The following is a 21075-nucleotide window of genomic DNA, read 5'->3' on the forward strand; positions in this document are numbered from 1 at the left end:
AATATAACTCGAGTGTAATAACTTTATATATATATATATATATATATATATATATATAATATGACGTAGTATTCACCTTCACTTCCTTCTTTATACCCACAAGGCCGTTACAAAAGAAGGTGACGGACACGCGTTAAGCGGCAGCCATGAAGCAACTCCGGTCGATTCTTATCGCCTCCGCCCTCCTCGCCGCGTCGCTTCTCTTCTCTTCCTCCTCATCCCTCTCGACCTCGACGGCGGAGGAGGGCGCCGCCGTCTACATCGTCTTCGTAGACGAGCCCGTGGGCGAGAAGCCCGAAGCCTTCCACATCCGAACCCTCGCCGCTGTCCTCGGGAGGTCGGTGCTCCGGTTCCCTTCCGATCGGCCGATGTTTCTTTGTTCTTCTGTCTTTTCCTCTTTTCCTGGGTTGTGATTCCGGTTTCGTGGTGAAGATTTGATTTTGTTTCGCGATGCAGTGAGGAGTCAGCAAGGCGTGCCATCCTCTTCCATTACACGCATGCGGCGAGCGGGTTCGCGGCGAAGCTGACGCCGAAACAGGTCGAGGAATTGAAGAGTGGGTTCTGTTTCCACTGTTGTATATTTTAGATGTTGCGGATCTAATATGATGTTCTTGCAGCTAAATCCATGGATTTGCAAAGATGATCGAGTGATCAAATGCATCTGGTTAAGCGTTTCAGTTTGGCCATATCGTGCCTACAACGAATCTTTGTTTTGTAGATCTTGTTCTTATTTAAGATTGTTTATACCATCTCTGTGCTTGATAAATCTTGTTATGATGAATTGGTTGTTCTGATTCTTTCTTGTGTTCTCACCAAAGATCACTGTGTTCCTTATCTGTATGTGTTCATTTCATAATCTCCTTGCATTACATTGTTTTATTGACTTAGTCTTGAGAAATTTATGTGAATGCTCTGTATGTTTCTCTTTTTTGGTGATCTTTGTCAAACTTTACCTAGAATAAAATGAAAAAAGTCAGCATTATCGGGTTTGATTAAACCTGTCAATTATCTTTTACATGTATGGAAGTTTGATATTTCATAGGGTAATGCCATAATTTCTACTTCTCTGTGGCACTTGGCTCTCTTTTACCTTCTTGTCTGCTGTTGATGGTTGTAAATGGATACTAAAGCTTGCATGTAGCTGTAAAAATGTTAGAAAGTGTGAAAATTATTATCATTTGTTTGGTTTATTAATCAAACATCAGTTCAAGGACTCTCTACCTTCTTTATTCCTTTTTCTTTCATTTTCTTGTGGAAGTTTAGTGGGAAAAGTGTATATTGGAAATAGAAATCAGCACAATTTGTTCTGATCTGTTTGTAAGAAACAAAATTTGACTTGAAGTGATGGACTCCATTTATTTCCAATGTGAGATAATTTACTAGTTAGAAGTCCATATTTCATTCTTGGGTCCCTATTGATATTGCCGGTGTCACCTGGTTAGTATGATGTGTCAGGCAAATGATATACGAGATATCCGTATTTATTTAATATGGTGAATATGGTTATATTTTACTTGTAGGACTATAACCTTGTCATGCTAGTTTAGTTGGTGAAGCTTAAGAAAAATAATCAAAATTTTGGTTCATTGTGGACGTCTACCGGTGCAAACTATAGGCAAGTAAAATGACCTGTTGGCTTTTAAAGAATCTAAGGTTCTCATAGTTGTAAATTGGTGTGGTAACATTGTAGTAGTGTCTCCATTATCATTCAACCCAAATTGATCTCTGGTGATTTTTGGAGTAACCGATTCTTTTTGGGACAAATATTCCCATGTGAAAGTTTCATTGCCCTTTTGGCTCATAAATTGTTTTTACTTGAGCAGTATGTGTTTTTTATGACAGCTTTGTGTTCATTTGATGGTTCTATACCTACTACTTTATCAGGAAGTTGCTCATTCAAGTTTATATGATTTAAATATGGTTTTTATTTTTTATTTCCTGAATATATATAATGTATCATAGTCAAATTTTGTATGAGTTGAGAAAGGCATCCTATAGCCCTTACACTGTTTGATGGATAAATGTGTGGAGTTCGATCTGAATTTCTTATCTTTTTCTTCTCAAAGTTTTGGAAAATATGTTTTATAGTCGATTAAATTACTTTTTGAGTTTCTTTCTGATTAATCATCTGAATTGGATCATGCAGAGCAACCTGGTGTCATTCAAGTTATGCCAAGCAGGACCTACAGCATCCATGAACCCACTAGTGGTGCTCAGGTGAGTGTTATTTGAGATACTTGGGAATCTGCCTTCTACTCTTTTTCTTCATCTCCTTTTGTTGTCAATGTTGTTTGGATCTCCGAATAAGTGTGAAAAATCCATATGGTGGTGTTAATTTTAAGTTAGCAATGGATGTTGAAATATTTGATCATCTGTTTTTTTGTTGAACAGTAGATTTTGAAATGTGGTAAGTATATTTACTGAAGATATTACATGGCCATTTCTTTAGGATTGTGGCTTCCTATTATCTATAGTTACAAGCTTTAGTTAGCAGCTTTGTTGTGGGACAATCATGATTACTCTTTTCTATTTCTAATGTTCTCTGAGAATAAAAACATGAACATCAATGTATGGAGTAAAATTTGAACTTGGTTTTTGAAAGAATCTTCTTTATCTGAACATGAAGAATCAATTCATAATTTTAGATTCATACAAACAGTATATAAACAATGGTAATATCCCATCGTTACTCTATCTTGTATACCATCAAAGAGAAAAGTTCTCCCAAGAAATATCGATGAGGTACCTCCATGATTGTTAGAATAAATAGATAATTGGGAGAAATATTCAAGTCATTAAAAAGATTATACTTACCACTGATGAGAACATATGATTAGCATGCATGGATGTAGGGTGAACCGGAAGAAGGAAAAAATTTGGTAGGCATGACATGTGTTAGTGCCTTAATCATCAACTGGCTCAACACTAATTGAGGGTACACGACCACATAAAAGCAGCAACAACAAAGGAATGCTTTCAACAGAACATTATGCAACACCATGCAAATTACAGTGAAATTGGGCTATCCACCTGCAATACAAAAGTGTCGTAAGCATTTTGAAATAAGATGGTGCTGCTTATCTGTGGAGCTGTACATTCAAGACAGATTCTTATACCACATTCAAGATAAACCTGGAAAAACTTTAGAACATCAGATTTCAGAGCCATTCAAATTCATCCAATGCTGCAAATGGTTAGTTTGGACTCAATTAATTGAACCCAGAAGAATTCCTGCTGGTTAGGTTTGATAAACGAATTTTGGATATAATTTATCACTTGAAATCTCAAATTTCTAAGCTAGTTCTGTTATCAATTCCAGTTCTCAAGTCTGTGATGCCGCTAGAAAATGATCAAAATCCCTATGAATCGTGCAACACAGCTTAATATTGCAGGCTTCCCTAGCTTATGGAAAGAAAACCAATGTATGAATTGCTCAAAACATAGAACAATACATGCTATTCCTGTTTGCCACGAGAAAGCCGAGCATCATGCCTCAGTTGTGCTTTTTTCCATTTCACCATAAGATGGCAAAGTGTGAAGAGAGTATTTACCTGAAATTGGAAGAGAAGTCTGAGATGAAGAACAAGAAATGAGAATTGCAATTGTAATACGTGAAGACATGTTTACTAACCACAATTATGACCACAGCACTGAGATAAAGAGACCATGAGGATCAAAATAGTTCTGGCTTGAAAAGCTCTTCCAGTTCCTGGGACCAGGAAACTATTTACCTTCTCAGCAAGATACACACCAGAAACTGGAAGAAGAAATTAATTTGAAATAAATATATACAAGTTCAGCGTGAGCTATGAAAACTCAACATTCATAGTTATTACTCGAAAAAGAAATCTTATAAGTGTCAAGAAATCTCATGACAAAGCTTGAAGCTTCACTTTATCCACCAACACTCTCCCAGTTGACATGTTAATATCATACAAACAAAGCTACACTCACTAATTTATCCTCATTCAATCATCTGAACAGCCTTTCAACTATCAGAGGATTTTTTTTATTCATCTAATAGTGACAATTAGGTTTAAACTTGTTCGACAAACATGACAGATGCTCACTATAAGCAGCATATAAAAATAATAAAACAAGATGTGAACTAATGGAAGTCTTAAGTGGAGCATATGAATTGCTAAAAAATTCTGCTACCTAGCAGACTCAAAAACAAACTAGTAGTACTACTTCTAGCAAAGGTGATAAGAAGAGACTAACTTATATGCTAGAAGAGACAAGCATAATTGGAAGTTCACATTTGTCCTCGATAATATAGTTACGATCAGCAAAATAAAGTAGAAAGCTAATAAGCATATCAACCAAGGTTCCTGCAAGTCAAGCAAAAAAACAAGGGAATCACAAATGAAACTAAAAGATAAACAACAATCTTTTGCTTAAGGCCAAAATAAACAAAAAGACCATTTAAATTAGGAGAAGTGAACAACAAATAGAATCATTTACTTTCGAAAGTCCAAGTAAAAAGGGAAAATCTTCTTGTCATCGCAACTGAGGCATGAGAAGGATCAGGAATCATTTTTATTTAGCAAATTTGCGAGACAGTAATATGATCTTAAAATTACATGCATTTACAACACATTAGTAACATGAACTGTTATATATGAAATTCAAATCAGAAAACAGAATCAAACAGATACAATGTTCCACTTGAGACCAAAATCGGGGCAATTAAGTGGTTGGCATATCAACTTATACACACCGATAAAACATTATAGAAAAGAAACCAACAAATGGTGACACTGCATAGCATTGTTATATTTTGCAAAACAACATTTTCTATTCAAGGATAGGAAATTTTTTTTCATTCTTTTAATTGACTGCCAAAACATTTGCTAGTAAAATCAACATTGTTTATTATGCCTTCCTCTATCACACTTCTTTACTCACCTTTCTTCCACGCATGCCAGTGCAAGACTAGAAGAGAAAGAGGAAGGTAGGAAGAAGCAGATGCTTTAAACATGGTCATTTCATGCTATAAATTGTATATATGCAAATGTTGACAATGAAGTTATATTCAGTCCTCAAAATTTGTCAAGCAAACCTACTCATGATGTAGTGTCAAATAAGTTACAATCCTTTTCAATAAAAGAAATATGCTTCTGACAGTAATATACAACACCATAGCAATCAACCCAAAACACTGAAATTTCTTTATGAAGTTATTTCATCATGCATAGAAGATATACTTAATTTGTGAATTCTCACAATCAGTGCAATTGTGAAAGACTGACGATTCTCACATTCGAATCATTGTCCAGTTTTATGATTTTCTCCTTTCCATAACTGTGATTTCAGGACACTAAATAACCTCCTAATACTTTGTCCTTGCCATGTCCATCTCAATATCCACCCTACCCTTCATTAACAATGATATCGAATCTCAAAATTGTAGTTGGGACTTTACGGTCTTGTTGTCGTTGTTGTATCCTCTTAAACTGTCAAAGGATCTTTGAGAATTGTCAACATTAGTAAGATCTACATTTGCTTTTTCATACTCATCTTTTTAACTTTGCCCGAGTTCAGATGGTTCATTCATCCCCTAGTTTTATCTCTACCATAACCCTAATACACTGAATTCATTCAACAGGTCCAATCAAAATCTACCATGCTGCAGAAGTTCCAACTATGAATTCCAACCAGAAACCAAATCCTTACATAGTTACCTCGAATTCGATAAAAGAAAAGCAAAATAACAGGGTGCATGAAGTCAAATCAGTAACAGAAATGTAAGAGTATTTGGCTAAAGGGCGCACCTTCCAATCAATTGCGTGGAAGAAACTCACAAAGTTGTCCACGGCCGGGCCGAATCCGCTGCGGAGTTCGGCGGAGAACTTCTCGAAGAGTTCGGAAGCGAGATCAACATGCTCGTTCAGTGCTGCTTTCAAATCTTCCATTGCAGAGGCTGCTCCCAAATGAACAAGATAGCAGATCTGCGAAACAGACTTGTTCCGCCTTAAAGCCATCGGTGTGCTCAATACCAAATTCGAGAAGCCATGCCTCGCGATCACACGGAAATCAATCCTACAAAGAGAGAGAGAGAGAGAGAGAGCACCTGGCCTCAAGGCTGAGGCGGTGGGATCCCGACGGATGGTAGTGTGGCTTGGTGAATCGGAGAACCAACGGATGCATGGAGCTTTCCCGGACACGAGGACTACTCCAGAGATCGCTCCAAACCGAGGGGTCGACATTGACATAGGGGCCCACATCTTCAGAAGGCGTCTTGCGCCTTCCGGCATAGAGCCGTTCACGTGCGTGTCACGTGCCATTGGGCCGGGGCGATGCGGTTCGAACTCAACATGATGTGATCGAATCACACATTTGGTTCCTTGGCGTAGAAAACTATTGCCAGAGCCGGCCACGTCCGGTTAGCAACCGTGCCGACACAGGAAACGCGTAATCCCAACGTGGCTTTGATGTCAATATGGAGGATCGTGACGTCAGTGGAGGTTGTCCTGGGATTCTGCGGGGAAGATACCGTGTTTCCTCTCGCGTTCAAAACAGCACAACCATACCCGTAAGGAAAGATAAGAGAGAGAGAGAGAGAGCACCTCGGCTCCTCTCGCCCTCGCCGTTACTCCTCCCACCGCAATACCAAACAAAGCCATGACCAGTCGTTGGCCGCGCTCCCTCACCTCAGCCCTCGCCCCCCGCGGCGACGCCCTCCTCCTCCTCCTCGCCCCCCTCTTCGTCCTCTCCCTCGTTACACACGAGCTCTCCCGCCACTCTGCCCTTGCCGCCCACTTCGAGGGCTTCGATTCCGACGACCTCGACGAGGCCGAAGACCTCTCCTCCTCCGACGAAGTCCCCCTTGCTGCCTCCCCTCCTCCTCCTCCCGCCACCTCCCTCTCGCGATCGGCCTCCCCAGAGTCCCACCATGGGCCCCCCTCCGCTCCTAAACCCCCGCCGTCGTCCGATCTCTGGGACGAGGACGAGTTCGAGGGCATACCCGTCGCCGTCCAATCGGCCGATCCGGCGGCTGCCCCGGCAGATCAGACCCGTGCCCCCTCCTTGCCCTTGCCTTCGCCGGCGCCACCCTCAGTCAGATCGTACACCACTGAGATCGTGTGCATCAGCTTCTTGATCTGCTTCCTGATCAACTACTTCACCGGGAAACGCCAGAACGAGGAGATCGCCCTTGCCTGGGCCGCCAAGTTCGCCACCAAAGACTCCATCTTCGACAAGAACTTCAGCCTCTTGGGCACCGGCGACGGTAAGGACACTCCTCTCCTTCTGAAGGAGGGCCAGGATGTGTTCAAATTCTATGCCAGCGGCCGACGGTACTGCCAGAGTATGCTGGCCACGATGGAGATGCGAAGCCGGCATGACCTCATCTCGAGGGCGCTCGATCTGGTGTTTCGCAAGAGAGATGTGATAACGTTTGAGGTGGTGATGAATGAGGACGCTATGGATCACGTTGTGCTGGCGCTCGCCAAAAGGAAGATGGCCAAGGCAATGCACAAGGAGGAGAGGGACCTGGAGAGATTTGCAACCCTGGGGGTGATGCCGCTGTCTGGGAGGAAGTGGGTAGCTGATGAGGTTTTGGTGGTCGCAGAGTCAAAAGAAGTCGCAGGGGATCTGATCACGGAGGTCGCTCTTGATCAGGTGAACTTACTTAGTGATTTATGCCTTCTGCATAATATGTTTGTGTTACCTCCCTTGTACGGAGGATGACTTTATCACACAATACAAAATCATATTTCTAGTTTCTTGGAATGACAAAATAACCAATTAATTGTTGTTTGCAAGCATATGTTCTTGATGGGTTGTTTTCCAACATTAGTTCCAATAACATCATGGAATAGAAAAGTTGCACAAAGTATTGTTAGGATGTTAGATGGTCGATTAATGCCATGTGTTTCACATACTTTCTTACGACTCTGTTAACTTTATTATTGTATAATTGCTTTTATTAATCCTATTGTGCGATATAGAACAAGAGGATTCTTGTATAATCGCTGTTATTAATCCTATTGTGTGATATAGAACAAGAGGATGCTCATTGAAAACCTATGAAGAGAAATATACTCTGAAAAGAAGGTTCAGCGAAGATTTCTTCATTTTCTCACGTTTACTATCTTTGTAGATCTCAAGTATTTGTATTTTTTTATATAATTTGACCTTATAAATATTCACTCAACTTCTTTTATGGGCTTAATGCTGATTAATTTAGTGTGTGTATATGTATGTGTATACACACAGACACACACACACACACATATATATATCCTCTCAACTTCTTTTGTGGGTCTAATGGTTTTTGTTTTTTGGTCCCACACAGCTTTATTTGCATGGTCTAATGCTTAGTCTAACATACAATCTGAATGTGGCTAGTTCGACTAGACAACCTATGTAGTCAGGCATCACAATGCAACTGGACAGTAAGTTGCACTTGGCTCACATAAATAGTAACATGATAAAAGGCTTCATGGTCAGGCACAACCTGAGGTTGCAGGGGAAGGCCCTTCATGAAGATACGATAAACCTTGTCCATGATCATTATTGAGATTTAGGACAGCCAACAATAGGTAGACTCATTGGGGCAAGGCTGCTATGGGAATGTCCTCTTGCAGATTCATTCTCATTATCTGTCTTGTTTGGAAATATTACCTACGTGGTGCATGAAATAGCTTTTACATCACTAGATTTTGTTAAGCTATAACTTATGACAACAACTTGTGAATTTCTCAAGAGGAGAAGAAGAAGAGTACACGAACAACAAGTGAGGAGAGAGAGGCGTTAGGGTGTCTTTTTCTTTTCGCAAAGGGCAAGTAGTGAAGGTGTGATTCGAGCTTGGGACCTTGTGATAACTAAGCTAGCCAGTACATTCAAAAAAATATGTCGGATGAGATTTTAAATCCTCAAACTTTAATATTAGAGTTGTTATGATTAAAAAAATAAAAAATCTAGGTGGTAATCCCGTTCACAAGACTTACGATCGCTAAGCCTTGTATCACACCTGGGTTGGTCGAAAAAGTGTGTCCACGAGCCGGTTCATTGCCACACCAATAAATACCATTTGGTGCTTACTGGCTAATGCCAAATTCACACCCATGGTATGTGTATTTATCACTGTAGTATTCTGGTGAAGGTATCACTTGCTTGTGACGGAAGAAAGAATTGTTAATATGGTTATGTTAATAGAAGGTTTCATGCTATGGTCCGATTAAAATGACACATTGGATCTTGTTAGAATGATATTCCGTCTCAAGATCTCAGTATCTAAGTGAGTTCAGCCCCAAGACAACCGTAATACGTAATTGGCTTTTTTTTTTATAGTCACTGGGGTTTGATTCAGTTGGTAAGCTGCAGCTTTAATCGGTACCTCTTTGTCGCATTTCATTACGTTTTCCAACACCTTTGTCAATTCTTCTTTTGAGACCCACATGCCCGACAGCCATACTCAATGTAAATAAGGCAATGCTGCATAGTTGGTATCCGTTTTTGATTTATACACTGCCAACCATTCAAATCACTCACCCTTGCACTCATGTCCAAACCATTTAATTTTCTTGCAACTCGGTTTAGAAGTATAATTTTTTACTTCTATGCGAACAACTATACCAGATTTTGATGTTTGTTTGATTGCCACTTGCTACTAGATTTTTTTCATTATTTTTTCACTTAAATTTTATCATATTATGCATAGCTTCGGACAGCAGATTCTAAATTATAAATAAAGATTTCTATAATGTTTATAAATCATAATGAAGCATTATATAATTTCTATTAATAAAATGTAAATAAAGATTATAAATAAAGACCTTGATAAAAATTATAGATAAAAATTTATATTATGCATTGCTTCGGACAGCAAATTCATTTAATAGACTTTAATAAAAATTATAAATAAAGATTTATATATTTTTTAGTTAAATAAAAATTTAAGCAAAATATGACTCTTTATAGATCTCAATAGTAGCAAAATATCCCCATAGCCGACCCCAAATAATTGAGACTTTACAATTTTGTTATTGTTTTTGAATTTTGTCATATTGATTGAATAACATCGATTTTTTGGCATGACAATTTACAATAAGGTATATTATTGATTGAAGAAGTGCTGCTGGCAGCCATATTGGTCTTGAATTTTTCACTTGTCCAGATTGATTCGTTATTAGTTTCAATATGGCTGATTTTAGTAAATCTAAGATATTAATTCCTTTTTTATGATTTAAAACCACAGTCATCTCAAGTTTCAAGGAATATCCATTTTTAAGTCCTTGTGATTTTTGTTTCCATTGGATCATATATAAGCATTGATATATTTTCTATGAATCCATGCCCCCTTGTGGTTCTTCTATCATTTTTTGTTGTCTGCAGCAGCTCATCTTATCCAAAGTGCTGTGGATTGTTGACAGTGCTCTGGTTCTTATGAGGCTCATCGATTAGCAATTAAACTGGTGGAAACAAGCCTATTTTGGAGGACTTCCTCTTGCATTAAATGAATAATAGGAGAGATTATTCAAAATATTCTAGAGAGAATCTGTTTCCAATCCTTCTTTTGATAGCATCAAGCTTTTGTACATGGCTCAGCAGCAGCTTTTCTTAATTATTAGAGAATCTGTAGTGATTCAACTTGATGTGGAGTAACACAAGTTACAGATGGACAAAACTGTTATGTTGACATTGGATGCTGTCGCTAGAATGTCTGCTAAATGTTTATGCTATATTTCTTTATTTAACAAAGTATAGGCTAGGACTTTTTCATTGACATTGCCCGATCAAGTAGATGTTATTGAGTCATTAACATTATACATATTTTACGTTCAGGTTTTTGGTGACAAGGCATTTGAGAAGTTTGGGAAGTGGTTCATCTCACTACATTTCTCTGATCAACATCCAGGATCTCACAAGAAGAGACTCATATTTAAGTTTGCTCTTCCAGATGCCAACAACATGGCTGACATGTCGAGATTGGTTGCTCTTGTACCATATTATATCGATTTAATTGGGCGGTACAAACTAAGTTCTCATGTGAGTGAAGTGTGACCATTCTGAACATTTAAGTCATCTGTTTCTTGACGTTAAGACCACTAACTTTTTAACTGTGATAATGTTCGTAATTCGTTTGTATCACAGGCCCAATCCAAAACAGAAGCAGCCAGAGCAAAGGCTACCAAGGAGGAATACAAAGAACAACAGAATCTGAGACAAGAGGTGATGCAAAAGAAAAAGGCAGAAAAGAAGAAGTCGTTGGAAGAGGCTGAGATGAAGCTTACTGCCCAGGCAATTCGCAAGAAAGAAGAGAAAGATCGTGCACGGCAACTGAAGAAGTCAATGCCAAGGGTGAAGATGCTCCGCTCTCACTAGAAATCTAGTCATCACTTGGTGTATCTTGTTGCTTTGGTTTTACTTTCTTCAGCGGCAGCGCAACACCTGATAATGCTACTCGACTTAGTGCAGCATTTCGAGCAGACCAGCTGATTTGTGCTTAAGATGCTGGTAAACCGATTAGTACTGATACATGGTGGTCATAAGACCTTTATTAAATTGATACAGGTAGCTTAAGTCTACAGCAGCTTTTCAATGCAGATCTAGCATAGCACAGCATCTGCTGTTATTCCTCTTAGCAATTTACCTGGATTTGTCAACAATGTGTACTTTATGTACGTTATTGGTCGAAATTATGCTGTTTTGGTTGGTTTTAATTGTTGCTTGTGATAAAATTAGGATGAACTTTAAGAACAAACCTTTATTTTTTCAATTTTTACCGAAACACTCGCTTTTCCTACAAAGAAACTATCTGAACTTTCAATTTGGTGCATAATTTTTATATTCTTGATTTGTATATATCAATACCTTAGCTTCAGTTTCGATGTAATATTTCTGATATATTCCTTGTTAGTAACATATAACATTCAGTTTTTGGCCAAAATGCTCAAAAACTTTTGACTTGGCAATTTTCTAATTCTTGATTTGTATATATTAATGCTGTAGATTCAGTTTTGACCCAATATTTCTGATGCATTCCTTATGATAGCAACATACTATAGGGTGTTTGTGACTGCTAAAGCTTTCCATCATAATATTTATCTCCATAGGTTGTCAAATTAAATATAATTAGAGAAAATAAGTGAATATAGGACTTGTTTACATAGAACTTGCATAACAAAATGAAAGATTTGGTGGAGTGATCTGTAGGTGTTTGTAATCTTTTATGTTGCTATCAAATTATGCAAAACTTGTTTGGCTATGATCATGACATCACGATTTTATATTATAGAATGATAATTATTGTCCGAAAAGCCTTTATTATTAGTTTGGATGATTACTGAAGAGTAATTAATTTTAGACTTTAGAGTAATTAATTTTAGACTTTTAACTCTTTAGAGCAAAACCTCTGTTTTTATCAAAGATTTACTTTCTCTCTCTCAGAAATAATTTAGTTGTTGTAATAGTTTGATTTGATCTGTTTTCTTTTCCTCTTTAAAATAAAGCAAATCAAAATGGACTTAAGTCAACATTTAAAAAATGAGATAATAAGCAATAAAAATCTATAACTAACTAACTAACTAACTATATATATATATATATATATATATATATATATATATGTATGTATATATATATATGTATGTATATATATATATGTATGTATATATATATATGTATGTATATATATATATGTATGTATATATATATATGTATGTATATATATATATATGTATGTATATATATATATGTATATATATATATACATATATGTATATATATGTATGTATATGTATGTATATGTATATATATGTATATATATGTGTGGGTAAATTCTTCGGAAAAAAAGAAAAACTCCTTTTCACGTTTTTCAACTCCCATTTTTGCTTTATTCCCTTCGAACGTGTCTTATTTTCTAGAAATGAGATGACTCCGACGATTGTTATGATCGTTTCCACTTCATCACCCGATCATATTGCCATGGCCACCCTCGTCCCCATCGTCCCACCATGGCTACCTCTGCTCCTGCCACCACCTTAAAGACTCATAAGGCCTAATGCCAGTTTCACCAGAAAAGTCAACAACAGGTTTAGGAGAGGGTGGGGTGAGAAACATCGAAGTGGCAAGCATGGGTGTCTCGTCGTCATCTCGAAGACCAATGAGGTCCACCTAGACTTGCTCTTCCTTGACCTCAATGAGGCCCCTCTATTGCCTTGTGACACTCCTTCCTATCAACTCCTCACTTGTCGCTCGCTTGCTCGCTCACTCACTTGATCACAGACGTCCTCTGGGGAGGAGTTACCTAATACCAACCTCACTAGGGAAGTCAATGACAGGTTCAGGACCAGGGATGAGGGGAAGAGTGGAAGCGATAAGTAAGGGCACGAGGGTCGAGTGAGAAACCATGGGCCGAGGAGGCGACAAGAGGGGTGTTATAAGTGTTGGATATGTTATCTAGGGTTTGATTGGATTAAGTGTTGGATATTTCTTATTCTTACATGTTTTGAGGTATTCGTGATAGTTGGGTTGTTGTTAACTACTTGACACTATATTCGGGCATTAATATAATGAGTCAGGGCAACCTCCTAATCGACTATTTGCAATTCATGATACTTAGATAGCTAAGGTACCTTGTGTTATTTTCGGATGATAATCTAGTTTTATATTAAAATTGATTAAGATCAATATTCATAAGATTTAACATAATTTTATTCTTATTGTCAGTAATCTAATGTAATCCTCTGCCCTTTTCATCCAGGCTTAAGACTGACCAAACTCAATCTGTAAACTCTTAACTCTCTTTAGTTTTATCTGTAACTTATGTTTCAATATCTGTATATTGAAACTTTCTTTACTTAGATCCATGCATTCATTAGATCAACTTATTATCATGGCATTTCCAAAATAAATTTACTTTTTTAGCATTTAACAAATCAACTTTCTTTCTCTAAATCTGCATAGTTCCGAAGAAAGTGAAAATTAAATTAAATGCACTCTATCAAGCCATTAAATAGTAGCAGGGAATCCAAGAGCAGTGTTGAGGCACATTTACCAACTTGGAGTTAATTTATGACCATTTTCCAAACAAAAATTCATAGAAAAAAATTTTACTAAATGAACCTCGACATCAAGATTTTTAATGACATAAATATTCCAAATATTCTGACAAGGAAGAATCTATAATACAGATAAGGTACCATCTGAACTCAAAACAGTTGACTTCAAGATACATGTTTACAAATTGTCTTCTTAAACTTGAGGTGCCATATATGATCAAACTGAAGAGAGCTAGTACTGCTAAAATAACTAGAAGCACTTGAAAAAGAAAAATGACAGAATAACTTCCAGATTTTGATTGTTCAGGAAATTTTGCTAGAAACTTCTCTATTGGAACAATACTTTATATAGCCATCCAAAAGCAAGCAATTCAAGCACCTCCATGACGGTTAAGAAGTAAAGCGCGGTATACAGCAGCAAGGTTGAGGAACACGATCACCAGTACGAGGAGGTCATCTAGGAAACCGACAAAACCGAAGATTCCTACACCAAGGCATTAAAATTTGTCATTGAAACTTGAAAGTAACACCAACATGATACTGCTAATAATCCAAAATTATATCCACAAGATTTGAGTCAATGTCATCTTACGTTCTGGGAGAATGTCAAAGGGGCTGAGTACATAAATCACACTGAACAGCATCTGCAAATTTGAGTCAGATTACTTGACCTAATTAAGTTAAACCTTAGCCTTTAACAAACTAGAACTAGGAATAAGGTTGCAATTTAAATAAATTTGTAATTTGCAGAAAGAATAAACAGGGTCTAAGTTTTATAATTTGTGTATATGTTAAGACTAACATTCGATCTCTTTCCTATTTTTAGACATCAATAATAGAGTCAAACTGAAAATATTTTCAGATTATCAGAATCTACTGTTGTTGCATTTCTGTATCCACTAATTCTTAAACTAGCTCTTGCAGCCCACTATGCAGTGTGATGCTCTGCTGATTGCTCAAAGTTGATACATAATGAATTATAAGCTCAACAAACTCAACCAAATATGACGATGAATTATAAGCTTAGCATGCTGGGCTTAGCTAATTTGATAGGTTATATAGTAAAATTCACCCAACTCCAAGGAACACAAATATCGTGACTGCAGGCAGACATGCTAATTAATGGTTAATTATGCAAGACAAGGGAAAGCATCATGCTGAATCATGCCCATTCTGAACACAAGCCTAAAACCTAGATGCGGGCATAAACATATCAGAGTACCATGCACATTATTGATATACAACCTTCCTGCACAGTTGCATGAACGAAGACTTTGGTTTAAAATACCCTCCAAATTAAGAAGGATCCCAAGTCTGATATCTGTAGAACATATGATCCTATTAATGTCAATGGAAACTAGTTTCCTACAACTCATTGGATACATCTGGTTTCATGTTTCACACCTCCTTTAAATATTCTGTGCCTGTAACTATTAACTCGAAAAGGAACCAAAAATATTGGTTAGATTGATAGAATCTTGAAATGGTCATGCAACATATGCGCAAGGAAAGTCAATAAAGATTGCCTCTCATATCTTGATAACAAATTTATAACCAACTCACATAAGGAGAACATATTAATACTACTTAATGCATCACATTCTGCCAAGTTATATTTTTGCATGAACTTACAGACAAGACTGTCCGTGCCCTAAAGGCAAGAGGAAGTGCCCTCTGAGGATCCATCCATTCTCTTAACAACCTTCTAAGGAAGAATGGAACGTCCCGCAAACTCTGCATAACATGAAGCATTGGTTAGATCTTTAACCATTTGATTAACAGTAGCTAAACACATTCTAAAAACTAAAAAGGATATTTATCTAACAAATATCAGAACAATTAATTATTACTAATATGACCTTAGATGATTGTAAATACGAGCATGACTCACATTGTAAAATTTACCAACTAGATTGATGGGACAAATCATAAAGTTATATAGCACATGAATGAATATGTTTAGTGGAGCAAGCTAGAAGCCTCTTAGAGACTCCATTTGTATCGAAATGCTCACAGGAAACACACCTGAATAAGGCCATTTGAGCCGCTGCCAAATTGACGATTGTAATTCTCAATATTTCGAAGTACTCGATAAGCTTCACGGTCATAGCTTTGGTATAACGAGGCACCAGGTAGAAGTAAAGTTATCAAACGTCGACATAGAGGACACTTGCATGGCTGAAGGGTAAATCCAGAACTCCATACCCGCATGATACAGCTTCCTAAGAACACAGAATCATTAGCCATAACAATCACTAAACCAATGAACTTTTTGTGGTAACAATAGACTATTGACTCCACTGCATATTTGCATATCTAATGAGAAGGGACAATAACCTGTTTTGATCTCTATACCTTTATTCAACAATATGTAGAAACTAAGATCATATTCCACCATCATAACTTAGACACTAAAAATGGTTATGCAGAAACAGCAGTCATGGGTGATATGTGGAAAGACAAAAGAAATCTTGCAGAACTAGATATCTGATTGGAGGCATCTTCTACTCTAGTTATCGGGGAATGAATTATTTTCTTGTACTTCTGATGTGTACTTAGAGTCCATTTTAGACCTTAAGCCATATACCATCCTTAAATATATAAGAAACCATATACCGTTACAGTAATTCTTCTCGTTACAACTAAAACATTAAATTTTCTACAATTGATCGAGATAAAGCAATTATGACACGGATATCAAAGAGAAAAGACTAAATATTGCCACATTATCACTATTTAAAAGCACCATAGGTGAAAAATGGAAGAGATAAAAAGGAAAAACAAAGTAGTCCTGCAGATGTGTGCAAGTCTTGATTTTCAGAATAAAAAAACTTATCAGAACTATCAAACAAAAGTTTAACAACAGAAACAGATTGCCTCAATTCCTTAAACAAAATACGGATTAGCTTGTTCAACATTATAACATGGGAAACATAGCCTACTACATGAGGTTATCATCCATGTGGAGTACAGGGCTGTTTATGCAACTTAAACGATTAAAGGCCAAATCATGATAAGCCAACTTTATAATTATGGTTGAACCACAGCTTAGTTCATCAAGAAGAGAAAAAAACATAAAGAGAAAGGATAAACCCATTAGGCCAACCATTCCTATAAAACTTAGTAATGTTCTATTGCCGACATGGTGGCACCATTCATCTAAATTGTGTATCGGGTTTCAATGGGATGCTCAGCAACCAATCAAGTTTGTTGATCTCCAAGAAGTGTCAGCGAGCCTCCAAAAAACAGAAAGGGAGTATCTAAAAATTTTATTCTGTACTTTAATATGTGTACCACAAAATTCAAATCAGTCTAAATAACAACTTCAAGTGACTAGAACTCAAGGTCAAGTAAATAACCTCTTTGCTTGCGGGGGTAAAGCAAGACGCACATTGAAGGGAGCTTTGTGCACTAAGCTCCCCTTTTTAATCCATATAACCACTTTATAATCCTCAACAATACAGCTACAAACATCATCAGACGTTTAATGTAACTTTAAAAATAAAAAACATAGTAATTTTTTATGCACATTACAATATCAGGACCATTTGATGCTGGGATAGTTAATTCCCGTGTTTCAGACACTACTACTTGAGCCAGATTAAAGTACATCCAAATTTTCTTCCAAACGAAATCGGCACGGCAAAGCATATACACCCAAATCGAGGCCAAACTTGGTGACAATAAAATAATCTGGCAATGAATCATAACCGATTCCTGCACACCAGTGCAAAGAAATCGACACGATGGCCAGAGATTGCAGATCAAGAAATGGAAACGAACACATCTAAACCTATTGAGGGATTGAGAAAGGCAGATCTCACCGCAGAACCAGTGGGAGCAGTTGGCCTGACACGGGAGGTTGAACCTCTCGTGGCAGACGCAGCACAAGTCGTCCACCGGCGGCGAACTCATGGCTTTTCCTTTCTCTCTCTCTCTCGACTCCAACAAGAGCGGACGCAGATGGTCCTCCTAAACCCGCCCCTCGGGAAGCGGGCGGCAGCCAACGACCTGCCCCATCTAATAATTAACGAAGACCTCGGCATCGGTCGTCTCCAGTCGTCGTTTGTTTATAAGGAGAGACGACTCCATTTAGCAGCTCCGGACGGCTCAGATTCGATGCGGTTGTGGGGCCCATCAGGGATGGACGGATCAGGATCAATGCAGTGCATCCCTCCAAAATGGACGCCATGGATCGGATGGATGCACGAATCTTAAGGAGCTGATGTCCATGCAACGATAATTATGAGAAAAGAGAAGCTAATTCGGAAAAGAATAGCATCGATTCATCTTCGGATATGTCTCACATATATAGTCAATCATATTAGATAATAATATGATAATGATAATAATTTGCAAGCCTGCAATTTTAATGTCGTCTATCGCTCTAAATTCAAATTTAGAACAAATCCATGGATTTATATTTAATTTCGTTCAAAAATAAGAATATCAAGAAAGACATGCGGAAGGAGGGAAATATTTGTTGCATTGATTTTTGTAAAAGCAAATGTGTGATTTCAAATTGTACAAGGATATAAATGTAAAAGCACCAAAACTGAATACCGGACTCCCCTCACTAGCCATTATATATAAGCATCTTGCTTCGCAGCTTCCCAATAATTCCTGCCGACGAAGGCGCTGCATGTTCTCGCTTCCATTTGAATCCCCATCTCGATTTCTTCTCCGGAAGAAAGCTCGATAAGGGGATCGCTTCCTCTCTTATCGTCCTTGTCGATCGAAGGCGGCGGCGGGACTATGGCAACCCCAGGAGGAAGGGCTCCGTGAAATCATCGGCTTCCTCGAGCAGCAGATCTCGCCCTTCTCCGATCGGTCTCAGATGTCGCAGCAAATCGAGTTCTATAACCGGTTCCCCGAATTCAACAGTTTCCTCGTCATCATTCTCGTGAGCGCCGAGGTTGTCTCGTCTTCCTCCTGCTTTTCTACTTCTTGCCCAGAAAAGATCATTAGACCTTTCTTTAGTTCGTTCGTTCTTTCTTTCTCTGGTTCTTTTCTCTTTCGCTCTTTGTTTCAATCTGTCTTTCTTTTTTTCCGTGCCATGTCGTAGTTTGTGAAAAAGGTTGTTTGGGCCGTTTCCTGATTGAAACAACAAAAATGGTACCAGAAATCCTGTTGCAATTTACTTGAAATTTGACTTCGGGATGATGTGATAGTGGAACTGCACAATGTTAAGTATCTTAGATGCTGATAATTTTAGTCATGCATGTTTTTTATTATTCTACGGAGGCAAAGGAAACTTAGAAGGAGAAACGTTTTTTAATGCGCAGGTGAAAATGTTTTCGTGATCTGATTTAGAAAAATAGGAGATACGATGCTTTGATGGGATATCAGAAGCTGCTATTTAGATTTCTGGACTTCAGCACCTACTTTGTTCTGATTGTCCGTTTACTTTCTTGGATCTGTTGTCAATACGGTGAAATAAACGTGGGTTGTAAAGGTATATACCAAACATGACAACATGACAGGCTATATATATATATATATATATATATATGTATATATATATATATATATGTATATATATATATATATATGTATATATATATATATATATGTATATATATATATATATATGTATATATATATATATATATATGTATATATATATATATATATATGTATATATATATATATATGTATATATATATATATATTACAAAGGATAAGTGGTTGGGAAAGTGAGATAAAAAAAACAGATGAGATTTTGAACTATAATTTTTGATAAACGGGTCTAGTATATAACCACTAGACTAATGTTTTAGGTGTAAAATATATCGGATGAGATTTTGCACATTGGCCTGGTGATGATATACCAAAGATTGAGGATTCAAAACTTCATTCGAAATATTTTTATATCTTAAACTTTGGCCTAATGGTGCACTAGGCCCGTTTATCAAAGGTTGAGGTTCGAAATCTCATTTAACATATTTTATTTTACTAACAAAAAGATAATGAAGGTATCAGCTAATTTAGTTGATAAAAACTTAAATAATTTATCGTAAGATTCTAAGTCGAATCTTGCCTTTATCACTTGTCCTTTGCAAAAAAAGAAAGAAATTTAATGACTCATATTATTAGAGAATTTTGAGATGTGATGTTATTAGTTGATCCCAGATTTGGGCTTCTGGTGTAGGCTGACATGAACAGATTACTTTGTTGGTGATTAGTGTTCAAGTCACAAAGAAGTCTCAGCTCGTAGGAGTATAACTGTTACATTAATCAAACCCAGATCTTACATTGGCCAGGAGCCTCGCTCTCTATAAGCCTCTAAGCTTGACTTTCTTCTTATGTCAAGGCACAAAGGCTAAGTAGGTACATAATATCAAAACCTTTACTAGTATCTTAGGACATAACAAGATTATCTGAAAAATGTGAAGGTTGATTCGGCTCTTTGTGTTATCATTAATCTTATTAAAACCATATACATTTTCTTTAAAGGTTGAATTATGTAATAATGTCTTTGTTGAATGAGAGTAAATCTTTCTCATGTAACCGAAGACTTTAAAATGCATATGTTCAGATAATGAAAAATTGTTGGGTAAGTGTTGTCCAGTAAATTCTTGATGATGAGCTGATATGAATATTTCTGGTTTCTGTCATATTGAACACGCAACAAATTATCAGTGTGACATCTTTTTCTTGTACGCAGAGTTCTCTGTGGTACTTAAAGAGTTACTGACTGGTTATAGATGTATTTTGGATTTATGATTCTCTAGCATCCACAATAATATCATTCTTGGTTGCAATTCTGCAAAATTCAGAGGTGAATGAGTTTATCTTTTTTTCTTTTTCGAATTCTGTAATTTCAGTCTCTCAATCCTTTCTCTTCCTTTGTTTGTTTTGTTTTGTGATGATAGGATACGCTAGGTATACTGGTAAACAACGGTGTCATAACTCTTGGGAGGCTCGGCTGGATGTGCCCAGAGCTGGTAGCACCACATTTGCAACATTTTTTTAAGCCTTGGTGCTCTGCTTTATTCAAGTAAGATGTTATTTATTGTGGACCACTTCATGTCTTTTTTTAATGAAATTCTTGGGTTATATCAGG

At 37.3% G+C, this 21075-nt stretch overlaps 3 protein-coding genes and 1 long non-coding RNA gene across 4 annotated transcripts; 2 read left to right on the forward strand and 2 right to left on the reverse strand.

Moving 5' to 3' along the window:
- Window positions 1-88: 88 nt before the first annotated feature.
- On the forward strand, window positions 89-2427 carry LOC135618333 (subtilisin-like protease SBT3.1). Its single transcript, XM_065119217.1, has 3 exons — window positions 89-337; window positions 457-554; window positions 2147-2427. The coding sequence occupies exons 1-3, from the start codon at window positions 147-149 to the stop codon at window positions 2230-2232; spliced, it is 375 nt and encodes a 124-aa protein (XP_064975289.1). The 5' UTR covers window positions 89-146; the 3' UTR covers window positions 2233-2427.
- An 841-nt stretch (window positions 2428-3268) lies between these two features.
- Window positions 3269-6208, reverse strand: LOC135618873 (uncharacterized). Its single transcript, XR_010489193.1, has 3 exons — window positions 5775-6208; window positions 3632-3757; window positions 3269-3551 (listed from the first exon to the last, which is right to left on the reverse strand). It is a non-coding gene; the product is annotated as an uncharacterized LOC135618873 (long non-coding RNA).
- Window positions 6209-6546: 338 nt separating this feature from the next.
- LOC135618872 (uncharacterized protein At5g49945-like) lies at window positions 6547-11669 on the forward strand. The gene is made up of 3 exons (XM_065120249.1): window positions 6547-7623; window positions 10792-10995; window positions 11101-11669. Exons 1-3 carry the CDS (start codon window positions 6625-6627, stop codon window positions 11329-11331), a joined length of 1434 nt encoding a protein of 477 aa, XP_064976321.1. The 5' UTR covers window positions 6547-6624; the 3' UTR covers window positions 11332-11669.
- A 2399-nt stretch (window positions 11670-14068) lies between these two features.
- LOC103993539 (uncharacterized) lies at window positions 14069-18052 on the reverse strand. Its single transcript, XM_009413634.3, has 5 exons — window positions 17834-18052; window positions 16035-16231; window positions 15642-15743; window positions 14602-14653; window positions 14069-14493 (listed from the first exon to the last, which is right to left on the reverse strand). Exons 1-5 carry the CDS (start codon window positions 17922-17924, stop codon window positions 14381-14383), a joined length of 555 nt encoding a protein of 184 aa, XP_009411909.2. The 5' UTR covers window positions 17925-18052; the 3' UTR covers window positions 14069-14380.
- Between the last annotated feature and the right edge of the window lie 3023 nt (window positions 18053-21075).

Source organism: Musa acuminata, chromosome BXJ2-8 (assembly GCF_036884655.1).
Source record: "Musa acuminata AAA Group cultivar baxijiao chromosome BXJ2-8, Cavendish_Baxijiao_AAA, whole genome shotgun sequence".
Classification (NCBI taxonomy): Eukaryota; Viridiplantae; Streptophyta; class Magnoliopsida; order Zingiberales; family Musaceae; genus Musa; species Musa acuminata.

Coding starts and splice junctions, on each gene's coding strand:
- LOC135618333 (XM_065119217.1), top strand. CDS start 147: ATGAAGCAACTCCGGTCGATTCTTATCGCCTCCGCCCTCCTCGCCGCG. Junction 338..456: donor CTCGCCGCTGTCCTCGGGAG/GTCGGTGCTCCG, acceptor TTCGCGATGCAG/TGAGGAGTCAGCAAGGCGTG. Junction 555..2,146: donor ACAGGTCGAGGAATTGAAGA/GTGGGTTCTGTT, acceptor TGGATCATGCAG/AGCAACCTGGTGTCATTCAA.
- LOC135618872 (XM_065120249.1), top strand. CDS start 6,625: ATGACCAGTCGTTGGCCGCGCTCCCTCACCTCAGCCCTCGCCCCCCGC. Junction 7,624..10,791: donor CGGAGGTCGCTCTTGATCAG/GTGAACTTACTT, acceptor TTTTACGTTCAG/GTTTTTGGTGACAAGGCATT. Junction 10,996..11,100: donor GGTACAAACTAAGTTCTCAT/GTGAGTGAAGTG, acceptor TTTGTATCACAG/GCCCAATCCAAAACAGAAGC.
- LOC103993539 (XM_009413634.3), bottom strand. CDS start 17,924: ATGAGTTCGCCGCCGGTGGACGACTTGTGCTGCGTCTGCCACGAGAGG. Junction 16,232..17,833: donor CTGCTCCCACTGGTTCTGCG/GTGAGATCTGCC, acceptor CTGTGTTCTTAG/GAAGCTGTATCATGCGGGTA. Junction 14,654..15,641: donor GGGCACGGACAGTCTTGTCT/GTAAGTTCATGC, acceptor TCAAATTTGCAG/ATGCTGTTCAGTGTGATTTA.